Source organism: Salmo salar, chromosome 01 (genome assembly GCF_965601325.2).
Source record: "Salmo salar chromosome 01, fSalSal1, whole genome shotgun sequence".
NCBI lineage: Eukaryota > Metazoa > Chordata > Actinopteri > Salmoniformes > Salmonidae > Salmo > Salmo salar.
Genome location: NC_138291.1, coordinates 152,065,834 through 152,082,287, shown reverse-complemented (window position 1 = coordinate 152,082,287; position 16,454 = coordinate 152,065,834). Strand labels below are relative to the sequence as shown.

General features: G+C 42.8%; 1 protein-coding gene across 8 annotated transcripts in view; it reads left to right on the top strand.

Moving 5' to 3' along the window:
* Positions 1–16,454, top strand: part of LOC106565973 (regulator of G-protein signaling 3) — a 200,272-nt gene that overhangs the window by 166,838 nt on the left and 16,980 nt on the right. For 7 of the 8 annotated variants that reach the window (XM_014133716.3, XM_014133701.3, XM_014133709.3 and 4 more), the window contains one exon: positions 12,334–12,407. In XM_014133716.3, the coding sequence (XP_013989191.3) occupies positions 12,334–12,407 (74 nt within the window). Of the gene's footprint in view, positions 1–12,333; positions 12,408–15,695; positions 15,721–16,454 lie in introns of those variants that run through there. The other variant, XM_014133792.3, reaches the window with a different exon arrangement.

Below are 16,454 nucleotides of genomic sequence, written 5' to 3'. Positions count from 1 at the left end.
GTGGCAGAGGGTATTTTGTTTATGTGTGTCGGGGTGATGGTTTATGTAGTGGGGTGTTTGATTTATTATTTCCGGGTTTTTTGGTCACTGCTATATGTTAGTCTATTTCTATGTTCTTTCTAGTTAGTCCGTTTCTATGTGTAGTTAATTGGGGTGTGGACTCTCAATTGAAGGCAGGGGTTGTCTAGTTGCCTTTGATTGAGAATCCTATATATTAGGGTGTGTTTGTGATTTGTGGGAGGTTGTTTCTTGTTTTGCTGAGTGTGCCTGACAAGACTGTTTTGTTGTTCGTGCGTTCTTCATTTTGTTGTTTTTGGTGTTCCCTTGATTTAAAATAAATGATAAGATGAGCATCCACATTCCTGCTGCGTTTTGGTCCTCCATTCCCGACGACAACCGTTACATATGGAAGGTGCTCCATCATGCTGGAAAAGGCATTGTTCGTCACCAAACTGTTCCTGGATGGTTGGGAGAAGTTGCTCTCGGAGTATGTGTTGGTACCATTCTTTATTCATGGCTGTGTTCTTAGGCAAAATTGTGAGTGAGCCCACAACCTTGTCTGAGAAGCAACCCAACACATGAATGGTCTCAGGATGCGTTATTGTTGACATGACACAGGACTGATGGTAGCGCTCACCTTATCTTCTCCGGACAAGCTTTTTTCCAGATGCCCCAGACAATTGGAAAGGGGATTCATCAGAGAAAATGACTTTACCCTAGTCCTCAGCAGTCCAATCCCTGTAGCTTTTGCAGAATATCAGTCTGTCCCTGATGTTTTTCCTGGAGAGAAGTGGCTTCTTTGCTGCCCTTCTTGACACCAGGCCATCCTCCAAAAGTCTTCGCCTCACCGTGCGTGCAGATGTACTCACACCTGCCTGCTGCCATTCCTGAGCAAGCTCTGTACTGGTGGTGCACGATCCTGCAGCTGAATCAACTTTAGGAGACGGTCCTGGCTCTTGCTGGACTTTCTTGGGCACCCTGAAACCTTCTTCACAACAATTGAACCGCTCTCCTTGAAGTTCTTGATGATCCGATAAATGGTTGATTTAGGTGCAATCTTACTGGCTGCAATATCCTTGCCTGTGAAGCCCTTTTTTTGCAAAGCAATGATGACGGCACGTGTTTCCTTGCAGGTAGCCATGGTTGACAGAGGAAGAACAATGATTCCAAGCACCACCCTCCTTTTGAAGCTTCCAGTCTGTTATTCGAACTCAATCAGTATGACAGAGTGATCTCCAGCCTTGTCCTCGTCAACACTCACACCTGTGTTAACGAGAGAATCACTGACATGATGTTAGCTGGTCCTTTTGTGGCAGGGCTGAAATGCAGTGGAAATGTTTTTGGGGGATTCAATTCATTTGCATGGCAAAGAGGGACTTTGCAATTAATTGCAATTCATCTGATCACCCTTCATAACATTCTGGAGTATATGCAAATTGCCATCATACAAACTGAGGCAGCAGACTTTGTGAAAATTAATATTTGTGTCATTCTCAAAACTTTTGGCCACGACTGTATTTCTGTGTCTGGGTGTGTAGTGTTTATTTGCTTTCACTGTTTGCGAGAAACGTGAGCACATGTGAGTGAGTGAATGTGTGTATGTACGTTCCCCTTCTCTGTTTCCTCTCATGCCATATCCCAGCTCTCTGTTATCAGGGAACAACAAGGCAGTGGTGTGACTGCCAGCTGATGTTCTGAACTACATCATGCGTGTGTCAATCAATCAAATGTTATTTGTCACATGCGCCGAATACAGCAGGAGCAGGTAGACTTTACTGTGATATGCTTGCTTACGAGCCGTTCCCAATGATGCAGAGTTAAACATAAGAAAAATATAGTAATACAAGAATGAAGCTATATACAGGGAGTACCAGTACCATATCATTGTGCAGGGATACAAGGTATTTGAAGTAGATCTGTACATAAAGGCAGGGTAAAGTGAATAGGCATCAGAATAGATAATAAGAGTCAAATAAAAAACAGAGTAGCATCAGCATGTGATGAGTGTGAAAGTATATGTGGGGGTGTGTGTGTGTTATGTCTGTGTGTGGGTTTGTGTGAGAGTGTCAGTGTAGTGTGTGAGAGTGTCAGTGTAGTGTGTGAGAGTGAGTGAGTGTATATATAGTCTTGTAAGTGTGCATAGATAGGGTCAATGCAGATAGTCTGGGTAACCATTTAATTATCTATTTAGCAATCTTATGGCTATTTAGAAGTCTTATGGCTTGGGGGGAGAAGCTGTCTCTGAGCCTGTTAGTCAGTTTGCGAGACGGTAGCACAGTGAACAGTCTATGGGTTGGGTGGCTGAAGTCTTTGCCAATTTTTTTGTGCCTTCCTCTGATACCACCAGATATAGATGTCTTGGATGGCTGCAGTCGAGGTCAGGTGCATTTGCCATGCCAATTGGTGATGCAGTGAGTCAAGATGCTCTCGATGGTGCAGCTGTAGAACTTTTTGAGAATCTGTGGGTCAATGCCAAATATTTTTAGTCTCCTGGGGGAAGAGATGCTATCTTGCCCTCTTCACAACTGTGCAGATGTGTATGGACCCTGCTAAGTCCTTAGTGATGTGGACACCAAGGAACTTGATGCTCTCGACCCGCTCCACTACAGCCTCGCCGATGTGGATGGGGGTGTGCTCTCCCCTCTTTTTCTTGTAGTCCACGATCAGCTCCTTGGTTTTTCTGACATTGAGGGAGAGGATGTTGACATTGGCACCACACTGCCATGTCTCTGAGCTCCTCCTTGTAGGTTATCTCATGGCCGTCGGTGATCAGGCCTACCACCGGCGTGTCATCAGCAAACTTGATGATGGTGTTGGAGTTGTGCGTGGCCACACAGTCGTGGGTGAACAGGGAGTACAGGAGGGGACTAAGCACACCACTGAGGGGCCCCCGTGTTGAGGGTATTAAACTCTCCTGTAATCCCTGTACTCCCGGATCCAGTTTCAGATGGAAGTGTTCAGTCCCAGGGTCCCGAGCTTGCTGATGGGCTTGGAGGTGACAATGGTGTTGAACGCTGAGCTGTAGTCTATGAACAGCATTCTCTCATAGTTCTTTCCGCTCTTGTCCAGGTGGGAAAGAGCAGTGTGAAATGAAATTGATATGTTGGGGCAGAATGCAAATTGGAGTTGGTCTAGGGTGTCTAGGATGATGGTGTTGATGTGTGTCATGACCAGCCTTTCAAAGCACTTCATACAGATGTGAGTGCTATGCGATAATAGTAATTTAGGCATGTTACCTTGGAGTTCTTGGGAACAGGGACAATGGTGGTCATCTTGAAGCATGTTGGGATTAGCCTTCCCTGTAGCTCAGTTGGTAGAGCATGGTGTTTGCAACGCCAGGGTTGTGGGTTCGATTCCCACGGGGGGCCAGCACAGAAAAAAATAAAATAAAAAAAAATGTATGAAATTGTATGAAATGTATGCATTCACTACTGTAAGTCGCTCTGGATAAGAGCGTCTGCTAAAAATGACTATAATAATTACAGACTGGGACAAGGAGAGATTCTAAATGTCTATCAAGACACTTGCCAGCTGGTCTGCACATGCTCTGAGAACGCTATTCTTTCTGGCCCGGTGGCCTTGCGAGTGTTTACCTGTTTCAAAGTTTTATTCACATCGGCCACAGAGAGTGAGATCACACAGTCATCTGGACAACACGAGCTTTCATGTAAGACTCTGTGTTGTTTTCTTCAAAGTGAGCATAAAAGGCATTTAGCTCGTTTGGAGTTCTGTGTCACTGGGCATCTCATAGCTGGGTTTCCCTTTGTAGTCCATTATCAACTGCAAGCCCTCCCACATCTGACGAGTGTCGGAACCGGTGTAATAGGATTCCAACTTCCTCCTTTATCGTTCTTTTTCATGTTTTTTTGTCTCATCGGCGGTCGTAGCGTGCTTTCTTGTATGTGTCTATGTCTGAGTCCTGTTCCTTGTAAGCGGTAGCTCTAGCCTTTATCCCAGTGTGGTTACTGCCTGTAATACATGGTTTTTGGTTTGGATACGTTCATATGGTCACTGTGGGGAAGACATCTTCTATGCATTTATTGATGAAGCCCGTGACTGTGGTAAACTCCTCAATTCCAATGGGTGAATCCCGGAACATGTCCCAGTCTGTACCTGCAAAACAGTCTTGTAGCCTTGTATCTGCTTCATCAGACCACTTCCTTATTGAGTGCATCACTGGTACAGGAGGATAGAGTTGTGGAAACAGGAGGATAGAGTTGTGGTCTGATTTGCCGAAGGGAGTGCGAGGGAGTGCCTTATATGCATTTCTGTGGGTAGAATAAAAGTGGTCTAGAGTTTTAGCACCCCTTGTGGTGCAGGAGACATGTTGGTAGAATTAATTTAGCATGGTATTAAGTCCCCTGGTGTTAAAGTCTCCGCCCACAAAAAACGCTGCCTCTGGATGTGCGGTTTCTTGTTTGTTTATGCCCCATATAGTTTGTAAGTGCCAAAGTGGTGTTGGCTTGTGGTGGGATGTAGAAAGTTGTGATAATTATGGATGAGAACTCTCTTTGTAGATAAAAAGCTGTGTAGCTTACCATGAGATATTCTATATCAGGTGAGCAAAAGCTCGAGATTTCTTTCACACTGAAATCAGAGCACCAGTTGTTGTTTATGAAGACGCACAACCCTCCCCCTTTGGACTTGCCCGAGAAAGCTGTCGTTCGATCGTGTCGCTACATGGAGAAACTACTTTGTTCTATGTTCATAGATTTAGCCAGCCAAGTATCTTCAAAGCATATAATATTGTTGTTTTCTGATAGGAGACTCTCAAACGAAGCTCATCCATCTTATTCTCAAGTGACTGGACATTTGCCAATAAAACGGAGGGGTGTGTTGGTCGATTTACCCTTCGTCTCAGTCTCACCAGGACGCCAGCCCATGAAACAACAGCTGAGTCAGAGTCGGAATTGTTGTTGAAATCGAAGTTAGTAACTGTCGATCTGATGTCCAAAGTGCTAGGCGGTCAAATGTGATAATAGCATTACCGATGTATTTTTTTTCTCAATAAACCTAAAAAAGTCACTAAATAGCAAAGTCAGTTTGGAACTCGTAAGATGTCGACCTTCCCTGTTAGTGCCATCTTGTGTGTATGTGATGTGTTCATAAATGAGTGTGGGTATGTACAGTTGAAGTCGGAAGTTTACATACACTTAGGTTGGAGTCATTAAGACCTGTTTTTCAACCACTCCACAAATTTCTTGTTAACAAACTATAGTTTTGGCAAGTCGGTTAGTACATATACTTTGTGCATGACACAAGTAATTTTTCCAACAATTGTTTACAGACAGATTATTTCACTTATAATTCACTGTATCACAATTCCGGTGGGTCAGAAGTTTACATACACTAAGTTGACTGTGCCTTTAAACAGCTTGGAACATTCCAGAAAAGGATGTCATGGCTTTAGAAGCTTCTGATAGGCTAATTGACATAATTTGAGTCAATTGGAATTGTACCTGTGGATGTATTTCAAGACCTACCTTCAAACTCAGTGCCTCTTTGCTTGACATCATGGGAAAATCAAAAGAAATCAGCCAAGACCTCAGAGAAAAAAATGTAGACCTCCACAAGTCTGGTTCATCCTTGGGAGCAATTTCCAAACACCTGAAGTACCATGTTCATGTGTACAAACAATAGTACGCAAGTATAAACATCATGGGTTCATGCAGCCGTCATACCACTCAGGAAGGAGACGTGTTTCTGTCTCCTAGAGATGAACATTCTTTGGTGTGAAAAGTGCAAATCAATCCCAGAACAACAGCAAAGGACTTTGTGAAGATGCTGGAGGAAACAGGTACAAAAGTATCTATATCCACAGTAAAACGAGTCCTATATCGACATAACCTGAAAGGCCGCTCAGCAAAGATGAAGCCACTATTCCAAAACCACCATAAAAAAAGCCAGTTTGCAACTGCACATGGGGACAAAGATCGTACTTTTTGGAGAAATGTCCTCTGGTCTGATGAAACAAAAATAGAACTGTTTGGCCATAATGACCATCGTTATGTTTGGAGGAAAAAGGGGGAGGCTTGCAAGCCGAAGAACACCATCCCAACCGTGAAGCACGGGGGTGGCAGCATCATGTTGTGGGGGTGCTTTGCTGTAGGAGGGACTGGTGCACTTCACAAAATAGATGGCATCATGAGGAGGGAAAACTATGTGGATATTTTGAAGCAACATCTCAAGACATCAGTCGGGAAGTTAAAGCTTGGTCGCAAAGGGGTCTTCCAAATGGACAGTGACCCCAAGCATACTTCCAAAGTTGTGGCACAATGGCTTAAGGACAACAAAGTCAAGGTATTGGAGTGGCCATCACAAAGCCCTGACCTCAATCCTATAGAAAATGTGTGGGAAGAACTGAAAAAGCGTGTGCGAGCAAGGAGGCCTACAAACCTGACTCAGTTACACCAGCTCTGTCAGGAGGCATGGGACAAAATTCACTCAACTTATTGTGGGAACGTTGTTGAAGGATACACAAAACATTTCATCCAAGTTTAACAATTTAAAGGCAATGCTACCAAATACTAAGTGAGTATATGTAAATGTTTGACCCACTGGGAATGCGATGAAATAAATAAAAGCTGAAATAAATCATTCTCTCTACTATTATTCTGACATTTCACATTCATAAAATAAAGTGGTGATCCTATCTGACCTAAGACAGGGAATTTTTACTAGAATTAAATGTCAGGAATTGTGAAAAACTGAGTTGAAATGTATTTGGCTAAGGTGTATGTAAACTTCCGACTTCAGCTGTATATGCATTGTTTGCGACCGATCAGCCCCCCATCGACCCAACCCATCAGACCTCTTGCCCACAGCCCTTAAGTGTGTTTCTGGCTCTAAGCCCCTTGGCCTGGAGGTGCAGGCCCACTGGTGTCTGTCCTCAGTGGAGCACGTGAGAGTTTGTTTCTGCTGTGGACCACTGCTGTGTAGACATTGGGGCTCAGGGTTACAGTATATATAGTGGATCTGGCCCTGCTGTTGTTCCTCTGTCCTGAGCAGACTGCTATGCCACTGTGTGAGGGGTTGGGGAGGGGTTCAGGCTTCACAGACTTCAGAAATGAAAGTGATGGAGAACGCCAGAGATTCACTATTTTAACACTTTAACATGAACAATTGATCACTTATTCCAATTGTTATACCTGTATTTCAATCTTAAAACCAATACTTTCATTGTTTGCATATGGTTAATTTCTTCTTATGTCATATAAAACATTATTATGTAGTAGGCATTCAGGTTATACGTAGGTATGTGCGACAAAGGTTAAATACAGTGCAATCAGAAAGTATTCAGACGATTGGATATTTTCCACATTTTGTTACGTTACAGCCTTATTCTAAAATGGATTAAATAATATTTTTCCTCATCAATCTACACACAAAACCCCATAATGACAGTGAAAATATTTTTTGCAAATGTAAAAAGATAAATACCTTATTTACATAAGTATTCAGACCCTTTGCTATGACACTCGAAATTGAGCTCAGGTGCATCTTGTTTCCATTAATCATCCTTGAGATGTTTCTACAACTTGATTAGAGTCCACCTGTGGTAAATTTAATTGATTGGACATGATTTGGACAGGCACACACCAGTCAATATATGGTCCCACTGTTAACAATGCATGTCAGAGCAAAAACCAAGCCATGAGGTCGAAGGAATTGCCGTAGAGCTCCGAGACAGGATTGTGTCGAGGCACAGATCTGGGGAAGAGTACAAAAACAATGTCTGCAGCATTGAAGGTCCCCAAGAACACAGTGGCCTCCATCATTCTTAAATGGAAGAAGTTTGCAACCACCAAGACAATTCCTCTTCCAAACTGAGTGATCGGGGGAGAAGGGCCTTGGTCAAGGAGGTGACCAAGAACCCAATTGTCACTCTGACAGAGCTCCAGAGTTCCTCTCTGGAGATGGGAGAACCTTCCAGTCGGACAAACATCTCTGCAGCACTTCACCAATCAGGCCTTTATGGTAGAGTGGTCAGACAGAAGTGGCTCCTCAGTAAAAGGCACATGACAGCCCAATTGGAGTTTACCAAAAGTCACCTAAAGGACTCTTAGACCATGAGAAACAAGATTCTCTGGTCTGATGAAACCAAGATTGAACTCTTTGGCCTGAATGCCAAGTGTCAGGCCTGGATGCAACCTGGCACCATCCCTACGGTGAAGCATGGGGATGGCAGCATCATGCTGTGGGGATGTTTTTCAGCGGCAGGGACTGGGAGACTAGTCAGGATCAAGGGAAAGATGAACGGAGCAAAGTACAGAGTGCTCAGGACCTCAGACTGGGCTTACATTCCAACAGGACAAGGACCCTAAGCATACAACCAAGACAACACAGGAGTGGCTTTGAGACAAGTCTCTGAATATCCTTGAGTGGCCCAGCCAGAGCCCGGACTTGAAACGGATCGAACAACTTTGGAGCTACCTGAAAATAGATGTGCACCAATGCTCCCCATCTAACCTGACAGAGCTTGAGAGGATCTGCAGAAAAGAATGGGAGAAACTCCACAAATGCAGGTGTGCCAAGCTTGTAGCGTCATACCTAAGACTCGAGGCTGTAATCGCTGCCAAAGGTGCTTCAACACTGAGTTCTGGGTAAAGGGTCTGAATACTTATGTAAATGTGATCTTTCAGTTGTTGTTTTTTTTATACATTTTCTTTGTCATTATGGGGTATTGTGAGTGTGGATTGATGAGGGAAAAAAGCTTTTTAATCCATTTTAGAATAAGGCTGTAACGTAACAAAATGTGATAAAAGTCAAGAGGTCTGAGTACTTTCCGAATGTACTGTATACAGTATCTTATCACCCGTGATACAAGTCAGTATTTGACGTCCATCCATGTCTGAAGACGTTGGGAGATTATGTGGAACCCAGCCACTAGGGGCAACAGTGAACGCAGTTAACTTGATTTTGGTTTTGCTAGGACATGGTGGATGGGCTTAAGCATCTGCCTCTGATTTCAAAAGTTGCAAGTTTGAATCCAGCAATAGAACGTTTTTGATATTTTTGTAATCCTATCCCAAACCTTAACACTTACCTTAAAAATGTACAGTTAATGCCTAAACTTATCCTTAAACAGTCTGTAATTTGACATTTGGAACAACTTCGAAGTTTGATGTTTGAGCAACATGGATGAACATCTAAATCTGACATGAGAATGTGAGGGCTGGTAGTTTAACATGCTATTGTATTTACTCTGTCTATAGCTATTCAGTCAGTAAGTAGTTTTAGGTTATGTTGCTATGTTCCTCTTATGAAAAACAACGCACCTTCAAGGCAGCAAGAAATTACAGCCCTAAACTAGGTCTGCATCACGTCACCAGACAGCATCCTACATTCCGTGAAAAATTCCCCTTTATCATCAGGGTACAGGAAGTTCGGAAAATTGGAAAGCTCTGTTCTTATGATAACAAATTATTATGTTACATGTAGTAGGAAACCCATAAACATTCCCTTTAAGAGACACAATAGAAGGGAGTCCATGTGTTCCTGTAGGTTGTAATGGGTCTTAATTGCAGTTGGAGGGTTGTTTCAAAGCGTCACATGAGCCTGGCGTTGAGTGCTTTATGGTATGAAGGGGCCTGTAACATGAGGACCTCCTCTCAATGGCTAGAACCTCATCGTGTGTCTTCATTTGGAGATCCCCGCTGAAGACTATAGCGTGTGTGTGTGTGTGTGTGTGTGTGTGTGTGTGTGTGTGTGTGTGTGTGTGTGGGGGGAGAGAAAGGCAGGCGGACAGATGCAAACCATATTCCCCTGTGTCTGTGGTCAGTAATGTGGAGTTATGACCTCTGGATTAGCTATTCCTACAGTAAACCCTGTCGGTAAATAGCAGGAGGCCTGGGCTGGCCTGACTTCCCCTCATCCTCTCTGGTTACTGGGGCAAAGCCTGGCAGACAGCTCCCAGGGGTTTGGGGCACCCTGGTTCTCATGTTCCCACACTAAGATTGAACACTTTATTTTGATGTTGCTGCTGACCCTACTGACCTCAATGGGATCTGGTCGTTGCACAAGTGTGTGTGTGTGTGTGTGTGTGTGTGTGTGTGTGTGTGTGTGTGTGTGTGTGTGTGTGTGTGTGTGTGTGTGTGTGTGTGTGTGTGTGTGTGTGTGTGTGTGTGTGTGTGTGTGTGTGTGTGTGTGTGTGTGTGTGTGTGGGGCTGTGCATTTGTGTATGTTTGTCAGCCTTGAGCGTCTGGGGCTTGGAGGTGGACAGGAGGCTACTAATGACCTACACAGACATACACATGTACATTGAACAAAAATATAAACGCAACAATTTCAACAATTTTACTGAGTTACAGTTCATACAGTATGAGGAAATCAGTCAATTGAAATAAATGAATCTGGGCCTAATCTATGGATTTCACGACAGGGAATATAGATATACATCTGTTGATCGCAGATACCTTATAAAAAATGGGCCTCACAATGGGCCTCAGGATCTCGCAACGGTATTTCTGTGCATTCAAATTGCCTTCAATAAATGCAATGGTGATCGTTGTCCGTAGTTTATGCCTGCCAATACCATAACCCCACCGCAACCTTGGGAAACTCTGTTCACAATGTTGACATCAGCAAACCACTCACCCCCTCGACGCCATACAAGTGGTCTGCAGTTGTGAGTCCGTTTGGACGTGTTGCCAAATTCTCTAAAACAACGTTGGAGGTGGCTTATGGTAGAGAAATTAACATTAAATTCTCTGGCAACAGCTCTGGTGGACATTCCTGCATAAGCATGCCAATTGTACGCTCCCTCAACTTGAGATATCTGAGGCAATGTGTTGGGTGACAAAGTGCACATTTTAGAGTAGCCTTTCATTGTCCCCAGCACAAAGTGCACCTGTGTAATGATCATGTTGTTTAATCAGCTTCTTGATATGCCACACCCGTCAGGTGAATGGATTATCTTAGCAAAGGACAAATGCTCACTAACAGGGATGCAAAGAAATTTGTGCTCCAAATTTTTGATTAATATGTGTTTTGTGCGTATGGAAAATATCTGGGGCTTTTTATTTCAGCTCATGAAACATGGGACCAACACTTTACATGTCGCGTTTATATTTTTGTTCAGTTTAGATACATACACTGAGCTTAGGGGAGCCAGTCATACAGCAGTTTCTCATTGTCTGTAATCATACTTTAGGCCAGAGTAGTTAGTACTTGTGTCATTTTCTGTGTACGCAGATAACGTTAATCTTTAGATGCTAGTTTACAGCATCTGTTGTTTTGGTAGGCATCCCAGTAGCTCTACTTTCAGTCACACCTTTAGCAGTGTCAAGGGAACTCGCCAGCTCAGTATCTGAACTCTGGCTATGATCAAAACACTACACAGGGTACAAGCAAACAGATTATGTGTGCTTTAGACTGGGATTTGTTGAATAGGTGGATAGGAGGCATTACAGCTTCAGTTTGACTTTGATTTTGTTTTAACATGGCACTGACCTCGACTATGTACACAACTCTTGGTTCAATAGCACAATTAAGTGCTTTTTAAGTCAGTGTCTGTGCTGTTATTCTCATTTGTCACTTTGAGACACAGGCAGAGGAAAGCAACTACTGTACCTAATGTATGGGGAAATGGGTTCCCAATGAGACCATTGCAGAGAGAAGCACTTGTTTCTCTGCTTTTCAATTGTTTCAGTGCAATAACAGCCACACACACACACACACACACACACACACACACACACACACACACACACACACACACACACACACACCACACACACACACACACAGAAATCTCCACCTCCCCCAGGACAGTTTCGGACCAGCAGATTACCGGAGAATGACCCCTTCATCCACTCCTCCCCCTCTTTTCTTTCTCAGCCAATCAGAGACAGAGGGACTCAGGAAGTGTAATGTGACACTGGAGCCTATAGGCTTAGGCTTAGGCTTAATTGGGGCCAGGGCTACCAGACTGCTGTCACACTCTTTTCACACACAAACTCACACACAAACACAACTTGGCTCTCTCACACATACTCACACATACACAGCGTAGGCCACCCTCACTCACTCACACACACACATGCATTCACTCTCGGTCAGCCACACATTCACACACAGAGACAGGCCAGGAGGCGGTAGGAGTATGTGCTGAGGTGCTGTTGAGAATTAGCCAGAGAGGGGGCTGGCTGTGTGTGTTACAGACTGGACTAGATACCCTTTACCTCTATCACACTGCATACTTAAGCCTAGGAGATAGTGGCACAGGAGGGACTAGTGGCTTTAGGGGCCCAGTGTGAGGCTCTAGGGGCCCATCTCTACTGTGACTGGGGAGACTGGATGATGCAGTGTGTGCTCTCCCTACTCTCCCTTCAGCTCAGTGCCGGATCCCCATGCAGCTGTGACGTTGGCCCCGACGGGTCCAAGAAGTCTAAGAAATCCAAGAACCTGTAAGTAACCAAACAACCTTTGATTTACTGTTTCCTGTCTTTGTTTTTTACCCTCTCTCTTCTCATCTTTGTAGTTAATATTGAGAATGTCTTTGTGTTGTGAATGGGGAATCCCATGTCATGTGTTCTAGCAGTGCAGACATTTGGTCAAACTAGCATTAGTAATGCTGCTTTATGGAGTTTCCCTATTTTACGTAAATTGGATCCATGAACACTGTTGAATAAGAGAATGTCTCAAAAATGTGGGATTCTTTTGTTTCCCATTCTTGGCTGTGGCTGCTATGAACTCTAAATACACAGTTTCATTTGCTGTAGCTCTATTATGCTAACCTTTATAATCCAAAGATAAAGAGTTTTTTGTTCATTGTAGGAGTAGTGTGGCGTAATGCAATAATTGTTTTTCTTATACTGCACATGGATGACCTTGCAGCATACAGTACAGTGTCTCCTCATGTCAATGTCTTTAGCCTTAATTCTATGGCCTCATGGCAATCAAACATGGCTGAAGCCACAAGCCCATACTTGCCATTCACTCTCCCACAGACTTTTAACAGAGGTGTCAGATCTAGGGATAGGCATTTGAAATTATTTCACAATTTGAATAATAGAATCAATATCTATCCAGCTAGTCGAAATACAAGTGTTTTAAAGAAACATTCTTTTTTTTTCAACTTCAATGGGGAGTCGGGACTCAGGAGAGGTGGTGTAATCTGTTGTTTCAGCACAGGTAGGCTGTTCATATTTAAACAGCCTACCTGTTGGGAGACCATTGTAGCCTACTGCTTCTCATTTTAGCCAACTTAATTCTGTAATTGTAAATCCATTTGCATTGATTAGAAATCTCCCACTTCACATGCGACACATGGAGCCTCTGACGGTGCTGCTGCTTCGATTGACTGACAATAACAAGCTACATGTGAAAAGTGTCTAGGGTACCGGTATGTCTTTTTTATGGGTGGCACGCATAAAAACTGTCATAAAACTGTTGTTTAATTGAAATGTTTAATGTCATGTTCTATCATTGTATGTTTCAATGTCACATAGGTCATTTAATTTTAGACAAGCGTTCTCAATAAAATAGCTAACGGCCTGTTTTGAATTAGATGTAAAATGGTGCGTGTGCAGTGCATTCGTAAAGTATTCAGACCCTTTGTCTTTTTCCAAATTTTGTTAAGTTACAGCCTTATTCGAAAACAGATTATATAGCTATTTTTCCTCATCAATCTACACACAATACCCCATAATAACATTTTTGCAAATGTATTAAAAATTCAAAACGGAAATATCCCATTTACATAAGTATTCAGACTCTTTACTCAGTACTTGGTTGAAGCACCTTTGGCAGCGATTACAGCCTTGAGTCTTCTTGGGTAGGACGCTACAAGCTTGGCACACCTGTATTTGGGGAGTTTCACACATTCTTCTCTGCAGATTCTCTCAAGCTCTGTCAGGTTGGATGGGGAGCGTTGCTGCACAGCTATTTTCAGTTCTCTCCAGAGATTATCAATCAGGTTCAAGTCCGGGCTCTGGCTGGGCCACTCAAAGACATTCAGAGACTTGTCCCGAAGTGATCGTTGGGTTCTTGGTCACCTCCCTGACCAAGGCCCTTCTCTCCCAATTGCTCAGTTTGGCCTAGGAAGATTGCTCAGTCAGCTCTAGGAAGAGTCTTGGTGGTTTCAAACTTCTTCCATTTAAGAATAATGGAGGCCACGGTGTTCTTGGGGACCTTCATTGCTGCAGAAATCTTTTGGTACCCTTCCCCTGATCTGTGCTGCGACACAATCCTGTCTCGGAGCTCTACGGACAATTCCTTCAACCTCATGGATTGGTTTTTGCTCTGACATGCACTGTCAACTGTGGGACCTTATATACAGTAGACAGGTGTGTGCCTGTCCAAATCATGTCCAATCAATTTACCACAGGTGGACTCCAATCAAGTTGTAGAAACATCTCAAGGATGATCAATGGAAACAGGCTCCACCTGAGCTCTGAATACTTATGTAAATAAGGTATTTCTGCTTTTCTGTATTATATTTGCAAAAAATTATAGAAACCTGTTTTCACCTTGCCATTATTGGGTATTGTGTGTAGATTGATGAGGGGAAACAACTATTTTATCATTTTTAGAATAAGGCTGTAACGTAACAAAATGTGTAAAAAGTCAAGGGGTCTGAATACTTTCCGAATGCACTATATGTGTTGTCAAATGTGTGTGTTGACGGGGATTCCTGTTCCGTTATCGCCTCAGTGATTCATCAGCTGTTGATTGAGCCTTCTTCACACTATCACATGGAGATGAAAGGAGAATTCACAGCCAGAGGACAATGTCCATTTAAAGTGGCTGCTCAGCCTGAATGCTGATAGCTACTCAGCAAATCAACAGCTGATGAAAATTGAAATCAGAAGCGTCAAAAGCCACATTTTAGCATAATCATTAAGTAAATACAATATGTATTTTCAGTTTAGATGTTAATGACGTGTCACTACTTGACATATGTTTTTGAGTTTACATTCAGATAAAGGTGACGCCCCTAGGCCATGTGTGGGTTTACCTGTCATGATCCCCCCTCCCCCTCACAATGGTATCCCTCGCCACTTTTTGAATGCCCCTGGATAGTCTGTTTATAGAGCTGAGAGTCTGAGAATGTAAATGTGCAGTTGTTGAGAGGGATGTACCACACCTCCTATGAGGAGTGAGTGAGTTTGCGTGCGTGCGTGTGCGTGTGCGTGTGTGTGTGTGTGTGTGTGTGTGTGTGTGTGTGTGTGTGTGTGTGTGTGACTAAAGTGTCTGTTTCCAAGTCCTTAAGTGTCACCTCAATGTCACACTTCCTCTGAAGTGAGTCTACAGATGTAGGATCTTAATTTGAGCCAGATTGCTATAGTAGGAAAATAACCCTGCAGCATCAGGAAATGTGAATTATAATTAATGGACCTTTTTGTAAGGGTTGATACATTTTTCAATAGGGCAAATCAAGCCTGAAATGTCAAAGTGGAAATTACAGAATTTAGAAGCCTTTTTAAAACTCAAATACATTACAAGTTTGCATTTCTTGCATTGCAGGAAAAGTCTCAGCAACAAAAGACGGATCAATTTAAATCCTACATATGTACATGTTGAGTGGATGTGTATTGTTGTCTTCTCTTGGAGGTTTTTCCGATTAGAATTTTCTGTCTAGTCTCAATTGAGCATAATGTGACTGACCCAATTCCAATGTATGTTCTCGATATTTACACCTAGTTAATAGGGATAGCGGGACACCAGTCGGGACACCAGTCGACAACATCCGGTGAAATTGGAGGGTGCGCAATTCAAGTAAATAATCTTAATATTAAACATTCATGAACATTCAAGTATCTTATATCATTTTAAAGCTTAAATTCTTGTTAATCTAACTGCATTGTCTGATTTCAAAAAGGCTTTACGGCGAAAGCATACCATGCGATTATCTGAGGACGGCACCCCACATCAACATGTTTTTCAACCAGCACAGGCTTCATAAAGTCACAAATAGCGATTTATTAAATCACTTACTTTTGAAGATCTTTCTCTGTTTGCAATCCCAAGGGTCCCAGCTACAACATGAATGGTCATTTTGTTAGATAAAATCCTTCTTTATATCCCAAAAAGTCCTAAAAGCTACCGCTAAACTTTGTCCAAACAAGTCAAACAACGTTTCTTTTTAATCCTCAGGTACACTAAAATGAAAAATAAACTATAATAATAGGAAAGGAAAATGAGTAAGTGTGCGCCCTCTCCCTTGCGCGCCGAAAGATAAAAACAAGCCTGAAACCTTGAATAAAGACTGTTGACATCTAGTGGAAGCCATAGGAATTGCAATGTGGGAGACAGATTTACATAGAAACAATAGGTTCCCATTATAAGAGCCTGGGAGCTCAAAAAAAAGAAATGTTCCAGTTGGATTTTCTTCGGATTTTCGCCTGCCATATCTATTCTGCTATTGTCTCAGACATTATTTTAACAGTTATAGAAACTTCCAAGTGTTTTCTATCCAATACTACCAATTATATGCATATCATGGCTTCTGG